Here is a 24,897-nt window from a genome sequence, read left to right as displayed (position 1 = left end):
GAAGATGGGATGTCAGAGCTAGGAGGGACCTTAGAGTGTGGCATTCAGAGTTGGAAGGGAATAGAGAATGATGGAACTGAACAGGGCCTAGAGCTAAGAAGGATCTTAGAATTAGAATACAGAAGATTAGAGCAGAAAGAAGTCTTAGAACTCAGACTGAAAGGTCTGGAAGATATCCTAAAATATAAAACAGAACTGAGAGGAACCTTAGAACGCAGGGGACTCTGGTGACTGTCCTTTCATGAATTCATACTAAACCGGACACTAGGGTCTGGTGCTAAGATGAATTCTGGAGCAGAAAGCGATGGTCCTTAAGCACTGCTGCTGCCGTCTCCTCAGGGCATGACAGACCTTGAGGACCTGAGGACTATAATCCCCAGTCAGTAATTAAGAGTCAGTAATTAACAAGCGGCCTGTTCTGCCTGATTCTACAATGACATACCCCTTAGGGCTATCGCTCTGGAAACACCCACTCACACTCCTCCAGCAGGTCTACTCAGTGGTGATGCTGGACCCTGAAAAGGTGTGCCTTCTCCCCAAGTCACCTGGGAAACCCAAGGGAAAGCTGTCTTCCCCAGATTATCTCCTCTGCCTGCCTGTCTGGGGAATCAGCCTTATTCTTCAAGCTTCAATAGATGGCCAGATATAATTCAATATGGCTATCTCCTTTCCCCTTAAGCCATCGGCCTCCTTTGGAATCCTCAGTTCTGGAAACCCATCGCAATCCAAACCAATTCAAACATTTATTAATTACCTGCCTGTGCTTAATTGGGATAGAAAGATGGACATGGCCCTGCCTCAAGAAGGTCATCTAATGGTAGAAAGGACAAATACACATATAACTAAGGTACAAAAAAAGATGAGAATAAAAGCACAGGAAAGGGGAAGGCAAAACTATAGGTGATATTCAAGCAAGAGATTGCTTCCCCTGGGCAATCAGGGAAGGCATCCTGAAGGAGCTTTAAGACAGAGGTATCTAAAATAAGATTTTTTGAGTCCCACAAAAAAGCTCCAACCAATGTAACAGGAAACATTTAACAAAATTAAATTTTAAAAAAATAGAACAAAGATAATGATATTATATGGTTTTCATTTTATTGTTAGTAACTACAAAATGACTGTTTTTCATTGAAATCTTTCTATTAACTATTTTCTCTGCTGAACTATAAACACTTTGAAGTCAGTGACTACATCTGATTCATTGTTATTTTCACATCAAGGTCCTGTGTAGAGCAGAAGTTCAATATCTACTGATTGAATTTCTAGCTGTCCAAATCTCCCCCAGGAGGCCTTGTTGCTATGGGGCCCGAGAGGAAGGGTAGGTAGATAGGGTGGGAGGGAAGATTGCTTAAGGAGGAAACGTTCGGGCTGGGCTCAGAGAAATGGAGGCTGATAGGGAATGACTTATCAAGATAGGTCTTATGGGACAAAGCCATTGCATAGGAATCCAGGATTCAGGGAAATCGCTTCCTCTCAACCCACTTGTCACTTTATTGGGGTTTCATCTCCTCTTGCCTAAATGAGAATAGATTTGTAATTAGTCTCCCTACTTTCAGCCTGAGATCTTCACTCTCAGATCTTTATACCCCTTCCCAAATAACTGCCCTAATGTACCCCCATAATCTATCATGCCACTCTATACAAAATTCATCAGTGATTGCCGTCAAAGAAAAAAGTTGGATCTGATCCGAACCTTCAAGATCCTCCTTCATCTGACTCTGAGTAAACTCTCTAATCTAATCTCATGCAACTTCCCTTCCTATCAATTCCAGACAGGCTGAACTACTTCCTGATCCCCAGACTTGTCCTTCCCTCTTTTGGTTTCATGCCCTCCTCCTGTTCCTGGAATGGACTTTTCTCTCCCATATTCATTTCTTAAAACAATGGTATCAAATTCAAATAGAAATGGGAGCTACTCACCCAAAAAATAAGCATCCTTTCACTGGTATATTGGGGACCCAAGTAAGCTAATCTCTAAGGACTATGTTTTTTTCTTGCTCTATCTAGACATAGCATCCATCCCTCATCAGCAATGGTCACTGTGATCCATCTTGCTAGCAAGTCCTTGTAGGATTCTGACCTTCTACCTGAAATCAAGTATCAGCTTGGCTTTGTTGGGTATTAGGCAGGAAGACTGGAGGTACCAGGGCAGCTAAAAGATCTCAGCCTTCTCATTCACTCACTCACACTCACACTCACACTCTATAGGCAGCTAGGTGGTAGAGTGGATAGAGCACTAGCTCTTGAATCAGGAGGACTTGAGTTCAAATCTGGCCTCAGACACTTGATAGCTGTGGGTCCTTGGGCAAGTCACTTAACCTTGGTTGCTTTATATCCAAGACCATTCTGATTAACATCTGGCCACTGGACCCAGATGACTCTAGAGAAGAAAGTGGGGCTGGTGACTTAGCATAGCACCCCCAAACTCAAATCCAGTTCATGATATCATCTCCCTTGTGACATGGTCTTCTTTGAGAATGAAGGACAAACATCACCATCACACTCTGTGTGCCCCAGTTTAGATGAAGGATTTTGCTAAGGCCCAACATTACCAATCATCTGGTTTTCTTCTCAATTTATTAGACAAAAAAAAGTTGCTGAATTATAGTTTCTTCAAAACACCTTTATTCTTTACTGTAATATTTCAGGCCACCCTGGCATAAGGAAAAGGGAAAGGAGAAAAAAACAAAAAATGGAGAAAACAGAAAGGGGCAGGAGTAGAGATTTCCAGGGTTTTAGGATCAGTAGGGATGGGAGGATAAGAACTAGTAGAATATAAGACATGGGGTGCTTTCAGTCTTTGGGAAGAGGAGGTTGGGAGAGGACACTGTCCACCAGTGTCCAGAGCTCAGAGGCTCTCTGTGGCTAAATAGCAAAGGTTCATGGCTCTTAGACAAACAGGAAGCTGTGGACAGCAGGGCAGGAACAGACTTCCAGCTGCTGAAATTTCTTCCAGGTCCCTCTACAGCTGGGATTGCCAACAGCCTTCCACTGAAGCAGCTGGTCCCTGCAGTGAACAAAGCACATAAACCTTCAAGGGGCAGCACCTGCATGTTGGTCCAGCCATCCAAAGGGTCACCACAAGGCTAGCTGGATACATTTCATAAGGATCTACATCTCCCAAGGCTGGAGAAGTTGGAAGTAAACCAACAAAGAATTCGAATTTCAGAATCACAAAATGAAAAAGCAAAGAACCAGAAATGGAGGAAAAACTTAGAATGAAGAATATTAGAAATAGAAGGTCAGAGATGGCAAAGAAATAAGATTAAAAAAGGTCCAAGCTGAAAGCAACTTTAGGACAAAGAACACATAATATTAAAGCTGAAAATGCCCTTAGAACATATAGAATTAGAACTGGAAAGGGTTTTAGAACCTAGAATATTAGAATTCTGTGTATGTCCAATGTTTGAACTTAGAACCTCAGAGTGAAGACTTTAGGTCTAGAACTGGAAAGAAGTTCAGAACTCCCTCATTTACAAATGAAGGCACTGACATTCAGGAAGGGTCCTACAGTGAAATTTCAACTTCCCAATAAAAAGAGTCCCCATCACCACCACCTGCAATCTCCCTAAGAGGTAGATAACAAATATCAGCAGAATAACCAGGAAAAAGTCAATTCACAAGTCAATGTGTTTCACCATTAGATGGCTCTAAATATCAGTTCTTGCTAATAGTCAACCAATATTTGCCTTTCATAGACCTTGGTTCAACCCTCTAGCTCCCTTCTTTTATCTAGGTCACTAAAGGGGTGACTTCTCCAGCATCACACACACACACACACACACACACACACACACACACAAAACACAAATACACACCCCCACCACAAACACACACATACACTCCCCCACCCAATGCCAAAGTCCAGACTTTCACCCTCTGGATCCTTTGCCATCCCCGTAGCACCGAAGGCTCCTCATATCCAGGGCAGGTGGCTCGCACAACACACAGACTGTATGACCCTGGGTGAGGTATCTCATCCACTGAGTGTAGGGAGCCCTTGTCTGAAGGCAACCCACCGTGATGGTCACAAGCTGGAACATGACACAGTACCTGTGGTCAACATAAGGAAACACACATATATACAACCATATTTTCTAACAATAATAAATTCTGAGACCATTCCCACTTCCAACCCATCAACCAGAGCAAAAAAAAAAAAAAAAAAAAAAAAAAAAACTTTGTTATGCTCCTACTTCCCCATTGGAGCCCTTTCCTCCCACTGGTCTTTGCCAGTGTCCCCCATTAGCACCCTGTTCTTGTGTCCCCTTTTCTATTAATCCCTGTTAAGATTTTTTTTAGGTTTTCATAAGGCAAACATGGTTAAATAGCTTGCCCAAGGCCACACAGCTAGGTAATTATTAAGTGTCTGAGACCGGATTTGAACCCAGGTACTCCTGACTCCAGGGCCGGTGCTTTATCCACTATGCTACCTAGCTGCCCACCTGTTAAGATTAATGTTAACTGCTCAGTATAGATAAGGACCTTAGAACATAGATGACATGGGATAACTAGGTGGTACAGTGGTTAAAGCACTGGCCCTGGAATCGGGAGAATTTGAGTTCAAATCCAACCTTAGACACTTACTAACTGTATGGCTCTGGGCAAATCACCTAACCCCAATTGTCTCACCAGAAAATAAAAACAAACAAAAAAAGAACACATAATGTGAAAAGCAAAAGAAACCATATAGGTATGAACATGTATTTCTCTTTATTTTTTATCTTTTCCAATGACATGTAAAAATAGTTTTCTTTTTTCTTTCTTTTGAGGGCAAGGCAATGGGGTTAAGTGACTTGCCCAAGGTCATACAGCTAAGTAAGTATTAAGTGTCAGATTGACTCCAAGGCCTATACTCTATCCACTGTGCCACCTAACTGCCCCCCACTGCACCACCTAGCTGCCCCAAACATGGTTTTCAACATTCATCCTTTTTGTAAGATGTTGATTTCCACATTTTTCTATCTCCCTCACTTCCTTTCCCTCTCCCCTTGACTGCTAGTAATTGATATAGGTTACACATATTTCCACATTAGTCATGAACATGTATTTCTCCCAGGAGAATACCACCCCATTGAGGGCAAGGATGCTTTCACTTTGATATTTGTATTCCCAAAGTCTAGCAAGTGTCTGGAACATGTGATAGGAGCTTAATAAAGGTTTTTTGATTGACCAATAACATGTAGTATAGAAGTCAGAGCTGGAAGTTACCCTAGAACTTAAAACATTAGCAATGGAAAGGATCTTAGGACATAATAATAATAGGTAGCTTTAAGGTTTGAAAAATGCTTTACATGTTATCTTATTTGATCTTACAACATCCCTGGATCTTAGGTGATATTATCATCCCCAGTTTTACAAAGGAACCAGAGGCTGAAAGAACTAAGTGATTTACCCAACTTAACCCAATCATACAGTTAGTTAGGATATATCTGAGACAAGATTTGAACTCAGTCTTCCTGATTCGAAGTCCACTATCTTCATTGTGTCACCTAACAGCCACGAATTCTATGCAAAGGAGTAAAGAATGTTAAGAGCTGGAAGAGATTTCTTACTCAAACATCTCATTTTACACATGGGTAAACTGAGGCCCAGATAAAAGGGAAAAGATTTGCCCAAAGTTATGCATAGTAGCAGTAGTGGAACTAGAGCTTATTCAATTTCTGATGATCTTTGCCCTTCATAACTCAGGATGTTGACTTCCCCTAAAATCTAATCTTGTTTACATTTTCAAGACTTAAGACTCAAAAAACTATAAAGCTTAGTTGTATAATGTTAGGGTTGACATTTTCAACCAGAGTGTCCTGTCCTCTACCTATCTATTCAATAGATATCTAGGCAATAGAATACCTCATAATTGCTAAGAACTGGAAGGGACTCTGGGAGATGAGCTAGTCTAGCCTCTTTTTACAGATAAAAAATTGAAAGCCAGAAACCAAATGTTACACAAAAGAAAGTCTTGAATAATGAAAACTGTACTTTATCTGGAGTTAGAAAAGATCAAGTTTGAATTCTGGTTCTGACATTTACTAGCTGTGACTATGGGCAAGTAGTTTTAGTCGCAGGTTCCTCAACTGTAGAATGGTGATAATAATATCCATAGTATGTTCATCACAGGATTACTATTATGAAGATCAAATGAGATAATTTATGCAAAGCACTTTGTAACCTTTCTAGATAGTGCAATGTGCAGAGTGCTGGTCCTGAAGTCAGGAATTTGAATCCAACCTCAGACATTAGCTGTGTGACCTTGGGCAAGTCACTTAGCTCTGATTGCCTCACATCCAGAGCTATCTCCAGTCCTCCTGATTCATATCTGGCCACTGAACCCAGATAGCTCTGGAGGGGAAAGTGAGGCTGGTGATCTAGTACAGCATTCCCCTCACTCAAATCCAATTCACGTGCATGTCTAAGCATTACCTCCCTGATGTCATGGTCTTCTCTGAGAAGGACAAATATCATCATCAACTACCAGCTATTATTATTATAAAGTAATCAAGGTGTGATTTGAACCAAGCTCCTTTGACTCTATATCCCAAGCTTTTCTCACAAAGCTACACCACTTTTGAAGTGAACTCCTACTACTAGCCCTCAGAACCCACATAGATCATCACAAGGAGACTCAATTCCCCTTCCCCCAAAAAAGTTTATTACTACTACTTAAATAATAGCAACTTAACCTATAGTACAATGATGATCACTATTATTCATTGCCATTGAGACACTTGAACTTTCACAAATAAAAAAGTATATATATATATGTATATATATACATATATATATATATATATATATATATATATATATTATCATTGATCATTAACCAGTCTTTTCTGGATTTCCATTTAAAAGTGGAGTCATTGACCCAAAAAGACATAGGTTTACCTTGATTTCAGTAAATTTTCCATATAAAAGTTGCTGATTAAGGATACTGAATTTCTATCACAATTTATACAAGGATGCTTTACTGTAGAAAGAAAGAATGATAGAAAAATGAAGGAAGGAAAGAGAGAGAAAGAAAAAGAAAGAGAGAGAGGGAGGGAGGGAGGGAGGGAGGAAGGAAGGAAGGAAGGAAGGAAGGAAGGAAGGAAGGAAGGAAGGAAGGAAGGAAGGAAGGAAGGAAGGGGAAGGAAAAAAAGGAAAGAAATTTTCCATACGATTCCCTTTCCAAGAAGCAGTTATAAGACACCTAAATGTAATTCAATTTACAAAAATTCTTTTGGCCTTAGATTTTTGTAAAGAACTGTTGGGGGAACAGGGGGTGAGGAGTGGAAGGGAAGACAACAATATCGCCTCCTGCTGGGGAAAGAGGAAAACTGCCCTCCCCACCAATGCAACCATGACTATGTGTATCTGGTGCCCTCTAGTGGCAGCACCCTCTGAGGATCTCAGAAGTAATCAATGGAGATGAAGTTATTCAGTCCTTTTCTTAGTTGTTGGCTTTGGGCTGGGGCAGGGACAAAGCTCCCAGAACTAGCCCAGCCCATGCTGGAAAGCTGTGCTTTCAAACTCATACAGAAACACAGGCCACCGAGCCATACATAAGGATCTCCTCAGGCTGCATAGTAACCTAGCTTTAAAGTGTAATATTTTATTGTATTTGCTTGTTTAGTTAAATTTTCCTCACTTACATTGTATTCTGGTTCAGGAGCAGCATTTCAGATTAGGCATGGGTTTGATACATGTGCTGCAGAACACTGAACTAAAAGAAATTCAAAGACCCCCTCCCCCAAAGACGCCCCCCTTCCCAGAGAGCAAATAACCTCTTTTTTCATGGAAAAAACAATACAATACAGTACAGTACAAAGGACCTGGGCTAGAAGACAAATTTCCAACATTTTCTAGTTCTCTGCCCCTTGACTTACATGGTTGATCTGGGACAAGTAATTTCTTCTCTCTGAGTTTTCATTTCCTCTCATGAAACCAAAAGGAGGCAGGAATTGATAAGATTTGCAGTCCTTCAATTGGGGAATGGCTTATCAAACTGTGGTATATGTATGTTATGGAACACTATTGTTCTATTGGAAACCAGGAGGGACAGGATTTCAGGGAAGCCTGGAGGGATTTGCATGAACTGATGCTGAGTGAGATGAGCAGAACCAGAAAAACACTGTACACTCTAACAGCAACATAGGGGTGATGTTCAACCTTGAAGGACTCGCTCATTCCATCAGTGCAACAATCAGGAGCAATTTTGGGCTGTCTGCAAAGGAGAGTGCCATCTGTATCCAGATAAAGAGCCATGGAGTTTGAATAAAGTTCAAGGACTATTCCCTTTAATTTAGGGGGGAAAACAGATATCTTATTGTCTGATCTTGTTACCTCTTAGACTTCTTGTCTCTTCCTTGGGGATGTGGTATCTCTCTCATCACACTTAATTTGGGTCAATGTACAGCATGGAAACAAGGTGGAGACTGACAGATTGCTTTCCGTGGTGGGGGGGGGAGGGAGGTCGGATTGGGGGGGAAATTGAAAAACTCAAATAATAACTTTAATAAAAATAAATTTAAAAAAAGATTTTCAGTCAGAGAACCTGGGTTGGATTACTGTCCCACTATTTACTTTAGGGTGAATCCTGGGATAAGTCACTTCCCCTCCAATGCCTTAGTTTTCTCACCTGTAAAATGCAACATTTCCTCCAGAAGGCCATTCTAAACAAAGAAAGTCCTTTTCCTCTAGAAATGAAAATTGTTACTAGATCTATGGTCCCATGTATTGGGGAGCTGTGAGAAATAAAAATGAAGATCATTGCAGGTTCTACAATGACCATATTTTCTTTTTTGACTTTTATTTTCACCCACTGAGAAGACAAGAAAAGTCATATCCATTATGTATATGAAGAAAGAACAAATTTTCTTAAATAAAAAATACCTAACCTTTATACTGTATTGTATTATTTTTGTAACTGGCACTTGACAATTATTACCTCATTTGAGTCTCCCAACAAACCTGGGAAGGAGGTACTGTTATTATCCCTATTTAACAGATGAGGAAACTGAGGCAGAGACTAAGTGATTTTGCCCAGTAACACAACTAATCTCTCCTCTCTGAGGAGGAATTCAAACTCAGATCTTCCTGACTCCAGGTCAAACACTCTACCACATATCTAAAAACTGGCTAAAAATAACAACTGGTCAACAATACACTTTCCTTACAACAATCTTCTGAAGGAGGAAGAACAAGTATTTCTATTCCTATTTTGCAGATGAAGAACTTTGTCAACTCCAAATCCTACAAATAAGGATTATCATCAGTTAATAGAGTCTGACTTCACTTAGATGTTTTCTTTTCACTCCATTACCCTTAAGAAAACATGGCCATAATAAAAACAAACAAACGTTTATAAATTGCTTTAACTTTGTGGAATGAGTGATGGAGCTGGAAGGGACCTTGGAATATAACAATAATGATGATAATAATAGTAATTTCATATATTATCTCATATAGTCCTCATAGCAGCCCAATGAGATAGGTGCTATTATTATCACCATTTTAGAGATGAGGAAACTGAGGCTGAGACAACTGAAATGATTAGCCTATTGTCACAAAAGCTAGTAAATATATCAGAGCTGAAATCCAAACCCAGTTTTCCTGCATCTCCAGTCCAAAGTGTATTTTCCAGTATGGAGGAGATTAGATTTGACTCACAGGAAATAAGGAATCCTGAAAAGATTTTCAAGAAGAGCAATAACAAGATAAAAGCTGAGCTTTGTTTTCTTGTTGTTCTTTTAATGACATTTACCCTCCATCATAGACTTCCTCCAATGTTTCATCATCATGAAGTATTCATGATCCCAGGTTCTCAAAGCTTTTGCCACTGGAATATGAGCTCCAACAAGACACCCTCACCCCCCCAAAAAAAAATATGTAATGTCTTTGAGCATAAGCCCAGTGATGGACCTGCTATGTTTGCCTGTCTCTCAAGGCTCAGCCTAGCTAATTACAGAAAGACTTACTACTTAAAGGTTGGTCATCAGGAGTGATATTTTGGTCCATAGTAACCTGTGTAGACTGTTTACTCAGGTACAAAGTAGTTGAGATCTGGGCTGGTAGAGGAAGTGCCCAGACCAGTAAAATGGTGGATCTTTTGAAGAAACTTACATTTACACAGGGATTTTGGATTTTATGTGCACTTTCCACATATTAACTCATTCCATCCTCACAAATTTTCACAGGCAGGGATTATCATTTCCCATTTTTTACAATTGGGAAACAAACCAGAAAGAAAGTGACATGTCCCAAGTTTAGCCACAGGAGATATTTTTCTTGATTCCCAGTTCTCATCCTACTTACGCAGCTGACTTTCTCTCATGGGCCACTGCTCTGTTTTCCCTCCCATTCCGGAAGGCTCCAGTGGTTATAAGAGCTGGAACTGTGAGGGCCAGAGAAAGAAAGAGCACAGAGTAAGTAAAGCCTCCAGTCAAGGCTCCAGGAGATGCAACAAAAATCATTTGCAGGATAGGCACGTTTAGTCTAATTTGGCATTCAGTCCATTAGAAAAAATAATCCTTCAATTGCACTGAAAAAACCTAAACTTACCATTTTTGACCAGCACAGTTGCAGAGAAGAAAGGAGGAGGAGGGAGGAGAACAAAGAACCAATTCACCAGAGGCTGGTGAATGCTTCCAAAAGCTCAAAGTGGCAGCAATATATCACAGGGGCTATAGACCCTCTGCAAGGTGGCAATTAGAGGAAGTAGTGTCTATAAGAAAAACCATTCCACAGCTTCCTTGCCCTACCCACAGTTTCTCAGCAGTAGAGTTTGGTTTTTAAGGTTAGTTCATTGGATCACAAAAATTTAGTGCTAGATGGAAACTGAGGAATGTCCATCAATTGGGTGAATGACTAAACAAGTTATGGTACATGATTGTGATGGAGTATTACCATGCTGGAAAGAAATAAAGAACTGTTTAGTTTAATATGAATATAAAAAGACTTGCATGAAACAATGAAGAATAAAATGAGCAGAGAATCAATGTGAACTTTGAAAACAGGTAACAGCAATATTGTTTTAAGAACTGTGAACAATCAAGCTATTAGGAGTTATGACAAATACTTAAATCAGCTGCAAAGAACTATAAAACAAGATGCTTATCACTTCCAGAGAAAGAACTGATAAACAGAAGTATGAATAGTATAGTTTTATATGTATTTATAAATCTGTGTTAAATGGACACCTTCTCCAGTGCAGGGTGAGGAGGGAGGGAGGTAGAAAGTTTGGTAACACAGGAAAATAAATTAAATTAAGAAAAAATGATTTGGGGCTAGAAGGGACCTTTGAATCCATCCAACCCTACAACCGCCCCCCCATTTTATTAAAGGGTTAAGGGAGACCTAGGTCTTAGAACATAAGATTATTAGAGTTAGAAGGATACTTAAAAGATCTCTCATTTTAGAACCATGTAAACCAAGACCCAGAAGTTGTGATTTGTCCAAGGATCACCCAAACTCACTACCCCACTATACAATGAATGGCACAAAGATAAAAACTAAGTTGTATCATATCTAAACTTTGTGTCTCTTCAGAATACAGTAAATGTTTCATAGATATTTGTAGCTGTGGTCTCCCCTGCTTCTTTCTATGACTTAATAACAAAAATGAGTCACAATGACCAGAGAAAACTGAATTTAGGTCAAGCTTGTGTCCCCAATCTGCCTTGTATAAAACCTAAATGAAGCCTACAATTGGTGTCATTTTTCAATTTATACATAATTTTTCTTCCATTCAAAATGATCTCCTTTTAGGGGTTCAGATCTATATTTGACTCTCTCAAGCATAGAAGACATCAGGAGAGAGAGATGCAGTGTGGGGGAAGCTTGGATGATCACTCACCCAGGATGGAGTGAAGAGAATTTCTGTTCAGGTAAGAGCTGAATCAAGTGACTTCTGAGTGTGTTAGAACAAGCTCAAATAAGCTTCTGAGAGCTGATATTCTGGGTATTTACACATCAGAAATCAGCAAATAATACAAATCAGGGTTTGGTTTTTCTGATTGTCTCAGCTTAAGGAAGTGACAGACAATATCATAATAAAGTAGCATTATTTTCAGAGTGGGTTGTTTAACATTTACTCTTTTGCTTCCAACCCTAAGATTTAGGAAGGGGGAGAAATTCACTCTAGTCAACAGGATGGGTATCAGTACAGCACAGAAATGGAAAAGGAGTGGACTGATCAGTAAATAGCAAGTCACCTAGTTTGGTTGGAATATAGATTGTCTGAAGGGAAGCAGATCATCCAAAGATACCTTGTCTGGTTAGTCATTGCCTCATGATCCAGTATTCCACTTTGGTCCCAGTTGTCAGGACAAGATTTAGAATTCCCAGAATGAGAATTACATTCCCATTCCGGGAATTTAGTCTGAGGGTGGGGGAAGCAGGACTGAAATAGGGATGGGATCATAACCTTTGAAGCTAGAGAACTCCTTGAACAAAATCTAGGTCATAGGTGTCAAATACACAGTCTGGGCAGGCAGCAGCATTCTTAAGTGAGCCAGATTGAAATGTATTTAACAAAAGAATAAAAAATGCAATAGAACATAGATAATATTCATCTGTGGTTTTCTAAGTAAATATGCTGCTGGAAGGGATCCTTTTGTACAGTTTAGTTGTTTATGATTCTATTTGAGTTTGACACCACTGCTCTATTTTATTAACCTTCTTCTTAAGATGAAGATATTAAGGCCTGGAAAAGAGATGAATAGTTCAGGTAGTAATTAAGTGTGCCAGAATTTAAACCCCAAACAGGGCAGATTAAAATTGAGTTCTAGTCCAAACAGGTAAAACCTGAAAACCTTTTGGAGAGGCACAAATTCCCAGATGAGGAGATTCCTCCTACAAAGCAGGGCAGCACCTCCTTTGCGAGTTAGGATCCTTAGAGCCCTGAAAAATGAAATGCTTACCCAAGTCCCACAGTCAGTATGTAACAGAACTGAAATGGGAACCAGGTCTTCTTGACTCTGAGTATATACATTTTTTTAATAGCTTCAAAATTTGATTGGGTCAGATGAGCCTAGAAAGTATTGGAACCTAGAGATCTAGAACCCCAGAGATCCATCAACCAAACCTGATTCTTCACATCTATCTTATAGAAGAAAGACCTCTGAACCTGGAATCAGAGGATATGGGTTTGAGTCCAAGCTCTGACACATACTGGCTATATGATCTAGGACAAGCCATATCCCCATCTTGGACCTCAGTTTTGACATCAACAAAATGAGAGGATTGGATTAGTCTTTCCTAAGATCTCTAAGAACCCTTTCAGCACTCCTATTCTATATTTTATGCAATAAGGTCTCTTTTTTGCTCTATAATTATATACTCTAAGATTCTTCCTAAGTCTAAAATTCTTTGTTCCCTCAGAGTTAGTAATAATTCTGATAACAATGACTCACATTTATATATTGCTTTAAAATTTGCAAAATCTTTGCATCTATAATTTCCCTTGATCTTCACTGTAGAGGGCAAGCAAGAGTAAAATTGTATCAAGAAATAAGCTGAGATTCAAGATCTGAATTCAAATCCTGAATCATACACTTTTTCACCAAGTGATCCTGGTCAAGTTATTTAACTTATCTCAACCTTGAGGATTCAGAGATATGATAGGTAAAGTGCTATATAAATGCAAGCTATTCTTATTAATGATCTATGAGATTAGTGCTTTTACTACCTCTATTTTTCAACAAAAAAAGTGAAAGGAAAAATGACTTGAACAAGGTCAGAAAATGACTTGATCAAGGTCAGATGGCTTCCCTCAAGGAAATTACAATCTAATGAGGGAGACAACAAGTAAACAAAGGCAGAGAAAGTAAATTCTATAGAGGATAAATGGGAAATAATTAAAAGAGAGAAAGCACTGGAATTGAGAGGAGTTAAGGAAGGCTTCCTTTAGAAGGTGGGATTTTAGCTGAGATTTCAAAGAAGCCTAGGGAAGTTGGTTACAACTATACCATACTATCTTGTCCATACTTGGGGCTTTTGGACAGTTTCCCCAACTTGCTGTTTCAGAAAAGACTTGGCTTTACATCTTGCCTCTTTGGCCCCTTTTGGCACTCACTCAGGTTCTGTTTGCACTCCACACCCTGATGGCTCCAGTATTCCACACAACCAGCCCTTTCCTCTAGTGCCGGGCAGGCACCACCGCCATTCCTCGGCTCTCTTAGGACTTGTCTCCTCCGAACTCGAAAAGTAACAGTGCAGGGCTCAACACATCGGCTCCAGCCACTCCACTCTGACACTGCGCAGGTCACCGCTGAAAGAAAAGAAAAAGATTTGACTCTCAGCCCTTCCAGACCTTTCTCTAATATCTGAGCCAAATTAAACTCCAGAGAGAATTATTGTGAGGGAAAAAACACTGAGCTCCAAGTCATTCTTCTACCACTAACTGATCAGACAAGTCTCTTACACACTCTCTATACCACTGTTTTCCCATCTGTAAATCAGATTAAGTGACGCATACCTCACCAAAATATTGACATGATTAAATGAGACAATAGATGAGAAGAATTTAGAATACACATAAAATATTGATTATAATTATTATTACCTATGAAACACAAAGTCTCAGGTGGTACAGTATATTGAGTTCTCAGCACCAGAGACAGGAGGACCTAAGTTTAAATCCAGACACTTGACAGTGTGACCCTGGGAAAGTCACCTAACCCCAGTTTACACACACACACACACACACACACACACACACACACACACACACACAAGCACAAAATCTCAGTTGGAAAGGTCCTCAGAAGTAATCTAAATACCTAAACAGGTGGAATGGGAGTAAAGTCAGGGACTCACCTGAGCTATCCCAAATTCCCCTTCAAACAATGTAATGTAATACCTTAAAATAAATTCTGAAGTGACAGAATCAAAGGATGAGGTGATACAATTTTCTAATCCAAGACAACTTAAAAAGTTGGCAGGAAAGTCATCTCACTACAGTAAAAATGGAACACAGTCTAGTACAGACCCCATCCCAGAAAGCCAACAGCAGGATTTGGGGGTGACTACATCAGTATTATGTGCAAAACCATTTTTTCCACCCTGGAACTTTTTTTTTTTTTGGTTTTTGCAAGGCAAATGGGGTTTAGTGGCTTGCCCAAGGCCACACAGCTAGGTAATTATTAAGTGTCTGAGACCGGATTTGAACCCAGGTGCTCCTGACTTCAGGGCCTGTGCTTTATCCACTGTGCCACCTAGCCACCCCGACTGTGCCAGCTAGCCGCCCCCACCCTGGAACTTTGATCAGGTTCCTGCACCTGCTTGTGCTCCTTTTCACCCTGAAACTTTGACCCAGAACAAGTACAGACAATGCAACAGAGTCCTGTTCCCAGTACCCTTGTAATCTCCTTCTGACCAGTTGTCCAGTCCCCTCAGAATCTGTAGGCTGAAAGCTTTGGTGATTCAGACACCACTTCTGACGATGGAAAAATATAACTTGAAAATAGATTGAGGAAAGATAATGTAAGAATTATAGCATTATCTAAAAGTCAAGATCAAAAAAAAGATCTAGACATCATAGTTCAAGAAATTATCAAGGAAAACTACCCTGAACCAGAGGATAAAATAGAAATCAAAAGAATCCACCAATCACCTCCTGAAAAAATACCAAAAGAAAGCTCTCAGGAATATTTTAGTGCAATATTCCAGAGCTCCCAGGTCAAGGAGAAAATATTGCAAGTAGCCAGAAAGAAACAATTCAAATATCATGGAACCACAGAAGAATCAGAAGGCTAGTTATATAATATTCTGGAGGACAAATGAGCTAGGATTACAACCAAGAATTACTTATTCAGCAAAACAGTATAATTCTTCAGCAGAAAAATAGATATTTAATGAAATAGAGTACTTTCAAGCATTCTTGATGAAAATGACCAGAATTGAACATTTGACTTTCAAATTCCAGATTCAAGAGAAGCAAAAAAAAGTTAACAGTAAAGAAAAATCACAAGGGATTCAATAAGTTAAACTGCTTACATTCCCACATGGAAAGATGATATTTTTAACTCCTAAAAACTTTATTATTATCATTATCATTATTATTATTATTATTAAGGCAATTAGATGTAGTACACATAAAGGGCATGAGTTGACTATGATGGAATGATATCCAAAAAAAATATTAATGGATGAAAAAGAAGGATGCACAGGGAGAAGGGGAAAGTTAGAGGTAGAATGGGATAAATTATCTCACATAAAAGAGACACAAAAAGGCTATTTCAGTGGAATAGAAGATGAGGATGGGGGTGGTTGGCAGGTAATACTTGAACCTTACTCTCATTGAAATTCACTCAAAGAAAAAATAATATACAGTTGAATATAGAAATAACAGTTACACTACAATTAAGTAGGAGGGGAGGGGAATAAGAGGAGAGAAGCTTGAGAGAAGGGAGAGTGGATTGGGGAGGTAGTGGTCAGAAGCAAAACACTTTTGAGGAGGAGAAAATGGGGGAAGTGGAGTGGATAGAAATACACAACTAATAATCATAATTATGAATGTGAATGGAATGAACTCACCCATAAAATGGAAGCAGATAGCATAATGGATTAAAAATTAGACTCTTACAATATACAGTTTACAAGAAACACATTTGAAATAGAGAGACGCAGAGTAAAGGTAAGAGACTAGAGCAGAATATATCATGCTTCACCTGAAGTAAAAAAGGGAGAAAAGAAAAGCAGGAGCAGCAATCATGATCTGAGAGAAAGCAAAAGCAAAAATAGATCTAATTAAAAGAGTTAGATGGCACAATGAATAGAGCACTGACTCTGAAGTAAGGAGGACTTGAGTTCAACTCCAGCATCAGACACTTGATACTTATTAACTGTGTGACTTGGATAAATCATTTAACCCTATAAACCACATAAAACCAGTTTTGAAAAAAAGAAATTAGCAGGGAAATTACATTTTAATAAAAGGTACCAAAGTAACATCAATACTAAATATATATGCTCTAAATGGTATAGCAGTTAAATTACATCAAATTTAAAAGGTCTTGTACAAACAAAACCAATATAGGCAGAATTAAAAGGAAAACAGAAAACTAGGGAGAAAGGGGAGACTTCTCTGAAAACTTCTCTGAATAAGGCCTCATTTCTCCAATAGATAGATAGATAGATAGATAGATAGATAGATAGATAGATAGATAGAGAAACAGAGAGATAAGTCAAATTTATAAGACTATAAATCATATCTCAATTAATATAAAAATTGGTTAAAGGTTATGAACAGGTAGTTTTCAGATAAAGAAATCAAAGCTATCCCTAGTTGCATGAAAAAAAATGCTCTAAATCACTATTGTTTAGAGAAATGCATACTAAAACTACCCTGGGGTACCCCCTCATACCTATTGGATTGACTGATGTGGTAGAAAAGAAAAATGACAAATGTTGGAGGGGATGTGAAAAAATAGGAACACTAATAGACACATTCAAGTCCTTCTGACGTCTATGTATTGTGCCACCTAGCTGCCTGGAGTTAGGAAGACCTGAGTTCAAATTCGAATTTAAATACTTTATAGTTAAGTGACCCTGGTAGGGTCACTAGATGATGCAGTGAATAGAGTATTGGGGCTGGCCTCAGACACTTACTGTATGACCATGGGTAAGAACTTAACTCAATTTTCTTATCTGTTAAGTAGGAATAATGTAAGCATTTACCTTCACAGTTATCATAAGGATCAAAAGATAATATTTATATGCTTTATAAGCCTTACAGTATTATATAACTTCTAGTTATTATTATTGTTGTTGTTATTATTGTTAATTACTATTACTTTAAGACCTTTAGTAATGGGAAATCTACTAAGGCAATATAGTATATTTAAATTATCACTAGATTTGGAATCAATGGGGATAAATTAGAATTCTGGTTCTACCTATGTGGACTTAGGCAAGTCAATTATTCTCTTGGAAAAGACCTCATTTTCCTCATATATAAAATTCATTAAGGTCCCCTCTGGCTTTAAATTCTAAGACCTCCAAAGGTGGGTCATTCACTTCAAAAATTTCTTCCTTCTCTAAATCTAAAATCCAAAGATCATAGTTCAACCCATTGCTCCAAGTCCTGCTCTCTTGGACCAACCACAACAAATTTTATCCCTCTTTCCCATGAGAGTCTTAACAATGACTTATATTTCCCTTGAACCTCCTCTTCCTCAGGGTAAACACCCCCAATTTCTCCAATCAGTCTTCCTAATGACATTGTTTCCATTAGCCAAAAAAGTTCACAAGACTCATTCTGTGTATCAGAGTTAGAAGGAATTTTAGGAATCAATTAGACCAATATTGATCCTCTTCCCCCCCAATACATTTTACAAATAGGGAACCTCAGACCCTTAGGAGGAAGAAAGACCCCAGTTTCCACAGTGTCCAAGGAGAGGTTCTGAGTCACTCAGTTACCCTGGTTATTCATATAGTGGTATTTCCTGAGAATTTTCATCTATGATCATGAATACTGATAAAATTAGAAACCCAATTTGAATATGCTATATATTTGTATTAGATATTTGTGGTTGTTCAGTCAGATCCAATTCTTTATGACCCTATTTTCAGTCTTCTTAGCAAAGAAACTAAAATAATTTGCCTATTCCTTCTCCAGTGGATTAAGGCAGGCAGTAGTTAAATGACTTGCCCAGGTTAACTAAGTGAGTGTCTGAGGTAAAATTTGAACTCAGGTCTTCCCGACTCCAGGATCAGCATCATATACACTAAGCCATGTAGCTGCCTCCTGTTATATTAGGCATATAATATGATCATAAATATCTAAAATTGTAAGGAAATCAAGTAAGAAAATAATACTGACCGGGGAGGAGGAGGGATCATCATCCAGTTTCTCCAAATGACCTCAATCAGGTCCCCTCTCCCATGTGCCTCTTTCTTCCCTTATCCCTCCCTCGCATCACAGGAAATATAACTTCCTTAGAGCATCAAAGGTGCAGAAATAAAACACAGAGTAAAATGAACCTTGTCTTGGGGAGCATCCTGCCTCATGGAGGCCATTAGATGGCACAGTGGACAGAGCACTAATTTTCAAGTCAGAAAGACATGAATTCAAATCCAACCTCAATCACTAGCTGTATAACTCCACATAAATCACTTAACCACCATCAACCTCAGTTTCCTCCCCTGTAAAATGGGGATAGTTATAGCATTATAATGCTCCTAGGGTTGTTGTAAGATATTTGCAAATTATGGGGTGGCTAAGTGGCACAGTGGATAGAGCACTGGCCCTGGAGTCAGGAGTACCTGAGTTCAAATGTGACCTCAGACACTTAATAATTATCTAGCTGTGTGGCCTTGAGCAAGCCACTTAACCCCATTGCCTTGCAAAAAAAAGATATTTGCAAAGTACTTAGCAAAATGCCTGGCATAGAAAATATTGATTTCCTTCCTTCCTTCAAAATGAAATGCTCTAAGAGAAATATTTGCAAATGCTGAGTCCTAAATTGAAAGCCCGGTCTGCAAGCCCTGAACCTCTCTGTCCCAGTGCTATAGGGAGATTTCTAGACTGGAGACTTCCTATATATGTTTATCTTTCTGCAGTTTCCAAATGAGAAGATGCACCAGTCCTGGATCTAGTGAGGAAATCCCTTGTTTCTTCTGCAAGATGAGAATAATTTAAAAAAAAATAAGCATCATTGTGGCTAAATTCATGTTGTGTTTTACAAACCACTTTTCTCAAAACAACTCTGAGAAGCAGGTAGCTTCACAAAGTTCTATTCTTACTACCATTTTACAGATAAGAAAATAGAGACTCAGAGAGGGAAAGTGATTTGCCAAAAGTCCCATGACTGCCAAATGGACATTCAAAACCCCAATTCAGGTCTACTGAGTCTAAGTCCAGTACTCATTTCATTGTACCAAATCAGAATACTAGATGCAGATAGAGACTGCTTTCAACATCCTAAAGTGTTTTAGAAATGTGAATTATCATTATCATCATTATTATTGACAAAAGTATCTTAGGGCTAATCAGCTCCAACTTCCTCATTTTACAGATATGGAAATAGACCAAATGACTTACCAAAGACCATCTAGGGCTCAGTAAGAAGCAAGAATGAGAATTCATAACACAAAATTCATAACATCAGGCTCCTCATACCTCATACTAAAATCCAACTTTTAAATTTATTTCCTAAACAAAAATTCACAAGGGATATACATATTCCAGTTATTCATGTAATGGTCAACTCAAAGACCATTAATCAGTATGAAGGCACACACACCTGAGTTATATCTCAGACATGGCTATCTGAAGTCTGGACATCTCAGCATTTATTTGTTTGTTGAGCTTCCAAAATTAAGGTAATTCCATGGGAGCAGCTTCATTGCTCAGTGGGCTGCAGCTTTTAACAAAGTAAATGGCATCATCCCAGTGTAGCAGAAGGAGCTCTAGACTGGAAGTCACAAGATCTGGGTTCTTTGCCTTGGCTGTTCCACTTACTCTGTTACCTTGGAAAAGTCCCTTCCCCCTCTGGGGCCTCAGTTTCTCCATCCTTGGGAAAATTAGAATAAAGAACCACATGATCTCTAACATAATTCCCAGCTAAGAACAAAAGTCACAGTTCTATAGCATTTAAAGTTAATAAACTATTTCCTTCAGAATAGTTCTAACAAGAAAGCAATGCTAGTCATTTGTTTGTAAGAAAAAAGCTGAGGCTCAGAAATCAGTTGAATGATTTGTCCAAGGGAACATAACTATTTAATGGTAGAAGCAGGAGGCAAACCCAGATTTTCTGGTTGCGGGTGCAATATTCTTTCTACTACTCCCTAAGAGGCAAGGATTCTGAAACAAGCTTAAGTTCATATACAGACACATAGTTCTCAGATTGAAAGGTACCTTGAGAATCATATAGACCAAATCCCTCATTTAAAAAACAAGGAAACTGAGACTTCTTCCAAGTAGGAATTGTGTGATATCATGGAAAGAACACTGGATTTGGAGCCACAGAACCTAATTAGAATCTTGACTCTTCCATGTGCTGACCTTGGGCAAGTTCCTTTAAATCTTTAAACCTCAGTAAAATGAAAGGACATTACCAGGAGATCTCTAAGGTCCCTTCCCATTCAAAATCTATGGACTTTTGATCCTCTCTCTTTTTCACTTGTGTCTATGAGAATTAGGAAGGGCCTCTTGAATGAGAGGGCATTGAAATTGAGCCTTGAAAGGCAGCCAAAGATCCCAAGAGACAAAAGTGGGGAGATAGAATGATGTGTACTGAGACAGGAAGTAAGCCAGTTTGCCTGATGCAAAGTGTGAATCATAATAATATGTAATCTGGCTGGGAATGCAGGCAGAAGCCAGAATGTGAAGGGCTTTATATGCCAAACAAAAGTTTGCATTTTATCCTATAGGCAATAGGAAACCACTGAAACTCCTGAGTAGGAAAGTGACATGACTAGAACTGTGTTTTAAAAATATCAATTTGACAGCTATGTGGAGCATGGAGCTGGGAGGGGAGAGCCAGGGAGAACAATTAGGGACCTATTAGTAACCCAGGTAAGAGACAATGAGTACCTGGACTAAGGCTGTGGCAAAAGAAAGGAAGGGGGAGAGGGAGAGAGAGAGAGAGAGAGAGAGAGAGAGAGAGAGAGAGAGAGAGAGAGAGAGAGAGAGAGAGAAGAAAGAAGGAAAGAAAGAAGGAAAGAAAGAAGGAAAGGGAGGAAAGAAAAAAGGAAAGGGAGGAAAGAAAGAAGGAAAGGGAAGAAAGGAAGAAAGAAAGAAAGAAAGAAAGAAAGAAAGAAAGAAAGAAAGAAAGAAAGAAAGAAAGAAAGAAAGAAAGAAAGGAGGAGGGAGGAAAGGAGGAAGGAAGGAAGGAAGAAAAAAGAAAGGAGAGAGAGAAAGAAAAACAGATTTACAAGATGCTAAGGAGATCGAATCAAGACTTCAAAATTGATTGGATATGGAGGAGTGAGTAAGAGTTAAAGAGTTGAGGCTGCTTACTAGATTTCACACCTGGGTAATTGGAAAATGGTGGTATCGAAAGAGAAATAGGAAAGTGAGAATGACTGAGTTTAATGGAATAATAGAATGAGTTCTGTTTTGGGTTTGTTGATGATTATGGAACAACCAGATGGAAATATCCAGCAGATAGTTAGAGAGCCAGAAATAGAGCTCAGGGAGAGATAAGAACTGGCTATGGAGATGTGAGCATCACCCACATAGAGTGTCAAATTCATGCAGCTAAGGAGATCCCTGAGGAAGAGTAGAGAGAAAAAGAAAATAACTCAGGATAGAATTCTGAGGCACCCTCGCAGATATGAAGGAGGACACAAATGATAAATTTACAAAGCATACTGAAAAATAAAAACATGTTGGATAAGATAAAAGCCCCAATCAGTGTCATGAAAACCTAGGCAAAGCAGAAGGATAGGTTGTCCAAAATTATTATAGAGAATTATTATTATAGAGAAGTCACTCTCTTAACAGAATCTATTCTATTGTAACTAACCTCTTAAAGCAAAAAGTAATTATTACTGAGGGGAAGAAACCTAATTTCAAAATGGAAACTCACTCCAAATTTATCCACACATTGATAAAGGGGAAAATGAGACTATTAACTATAAAAATTGCCTCACATACAAAGTGCTCAGGGAATGGACCACAACATAGCAAAAACCTACCACTAGGTGGAAGTATTTCAGAAAATTATAGTGTAGCTATAAATAGTTTATAATATACACTTACAGTGTTTGTGTCTGTGTGTGTGTGTGTGTGTGTGTGTGTGTATCCTGTATATGCAGTGTCTATTGTTACACTGTTTCCCTAGCATAAAATACTAAATTAAACTTAGCAGCTATAACCCTGAACACCCTGAGTTAGCAAGCCAGCCTGCCCAGGTTATCCAGGTAACATCAAGTCACCTGAGCTAGTTGGAGCCCAGGAGAGCTTAATCCCACTTCTGCCACTGTGTAGCTTTGAGCAAGTGACTGGGGCTCAGTTTGCTAACCTATAAAAAAGAGTGACTACTTGATTTCAAAGACCTAGGCTCTGCTATTCTTTGTTTTAAAACTCTTTCCCAGCTCTGATATTCACTGAACTAAGACCCCTCCCAGATCTCACAATCAGTGATTCTACAACTTTATCTTCCACAAGTCTTTACTTTTAACTCTTTTCTCTAGACAGATGAGCATAGCTCAAAGGGACTGACAAGCTTAGGATGCTGAGGAAAACGACACCTAAAAGAAAGCTGGAGGGGGTGGCACCTTCAATGTTTGTTGGCAATGTTTATGTTAAGCTCTACTCTCCCCCAATAACTTTTCCTCCTAGATTTAGAGTATTCCCTTCAGAGAGACTTGACAAAAGAACCCTAGATTCTTAGCATCCCAGTTATTCCAGTGATAGAGTGGGTATGGAAGAAAGGGAAAGGAAAAAACATTGGCTTTATGTCTTGTTGATAAATTATGGCAGTCAGGGTCAGGAAGACAATAAGTCATTTAACACTTCAGTCTCAGTTTCCTCTTCTATAAAATGGGCCTAATACCAGCACTTAGTTCTCAGGGAAGTGAGAAGGAAATAGGATAATATCTGTAAAGCACTTTGCAGGCCTTAAAGCACCTTATAAATGTTAGCTATCATGGTGATCATTAGTGATGATACCTGTTACAACGTTAGGTTACCCACATGAAAGCCTTTAAAAGTCATCTGCTGTTTCTAGTTAGACTTTTGATTGACAGCTTTGGGATCAATCCAGGAAAAAGACTTGTCAATAGAGAGGGAAAATCTCCTGATCTAGGGAATAGTACAAAGAAAGCAGTATTGGAAAGACTATATAGTCTGCCTCATACAGAAAGAGAAGATGTCAGAAGTGGGAGCCCATCACACTGAGTAGGGGAAACCTAATTTTATGGGCAGGTAACATTGAAGATTTCCCCCCTTTTTTTGAATTGGGTAGATTGTTTTTTATATGCAAGCCTGTAAATCTGGATAAGCGTTGGATTAATATCCCCCAAACTTTTTTTTATCATTTCTCCAGGGAATGACTGGTACCTCATAGTTTTTTTTCCTTTTACTTTAATGTTTCTAATTGGGACCCTTCCTGACTACTAGATATTGTTTCATTAGATTTTCAGTATTCTGGCATAATAAGAACTAATATGTATACTATCTCAAAGAAATATGGTATAATAAATAATGTGTTGAATCTAAAGTCAGGAAGATGAAGAATTGGAATCACCTCTGATATTTACTAACTGTATGAGCCTTAAGACATCAATTTACCCTCTCTCAACCTCAATTATTTCATTTACAAAATGGAATAAGATCTACTTTATAGGGTTGCTGTGAGAATCAAATAATGTAACAATGTAAAGCACTTTGTAAACCTTAAAATGTCATATAAAAGACAGTTATTAATATTTAAAGGCAGTTTGGCACAGTAAAGAGTATCCTTGGACTCAGGAAGACCTGGGCTCAAGCTTGCTTCTCACACTTACTAGCTTTTATACTCAAGGGGAAGTTTAACTCATCAATCCTCTAAGCAATTGTCTTAAGTAACATACATGTGACTGGTTTATATCAATGGAGGTAGTTTCCACTCTCATGAAATGACTGGCTGGGCAAATGTATGTTTATTTGTATATATATATATATATATATATATATATATATATATATATATATATATATACAAAACTGCTATTGCACTGTTGGCTATTGTTCATTTTTGTTACGTTATTTGGTTCATTATGATTGGGCCTGAGGTAAACTAGGATCATGACTGAACAACCATTGTTAAATTGGTATGCTCCCATCAGATTAACAAAGATGACTCAAAAATGGAAAATGGAAACTATTGAAAGAGTTGTAGGAAAACAGGCACATTGATACACTGTTAATGAAAGTTCAAAATGGGACAGAAAATCTGGAAAGTGATTTGAAAATGTCTCAAAAGTTAC

The 24,897-nt window shown here is 38.7% G+C and overlaps 1 protein-coding gene across 1 annotated transcript in view; it reads right to left on the bottom strand.

Annotated features, from left to right (window-relative positions):
* Positions 1 to 2,602: 2,602 nt before the first annotated feature.
* The window catches only part of LOC141504863 (somatomedin-B and thrombospondin type-1 domain-containing protein-like), a 32,353-nt gene continuing 10,058 nt past the window's right edge, over positions 2,603 to 24,897 (bottom strand). The window contains exons 2-5 of the mRNA XM_074210218.1: positions 14,054 to 14,248; positions 10,294 to 10,372; positions 3,877 to 4,053; positions 2,603 to 3,007 (exon numbers count right to left, since the gene is read on the bottom strand). Coding sequence (XP_074066319.1) covers positions 2,890 to 3,007; positions 3,877 to 4,053; positions 10,294 to 10,372; positions 14,054 to 14,248 — 569 coding nt within the window. The 3' untranslated portion in view covers positions 2,603 to 2,889. The remainder of the gene's footprint in view (positions 3,008 to 3,876; positions 4,054 to 10,293; positions 10,373 to 14,053; positions 14,249 to 24,897) is intronic.

The sequence above is a fragment of the Macrotis lagotis genome, chromosome 1 (genome assembly GCF_037893015.1).
Source record: "Macrotis lagotis isolate mMagLag1 chromosome 1, bilby.v1.9.chrom.fasta, whole genome shotgun sequence".
NCBI classification, from domain to species: Eukaryota; Metazoa; Chordata; class Mammalia; order Peramelemorphia; family Peramelidae; genus Macrotis; species Macrotis lagotis.
Note: the sequence above shows the minus strand (reverse complement) of the source record. Positions and strands in the feature narration are given on the sequence as shown.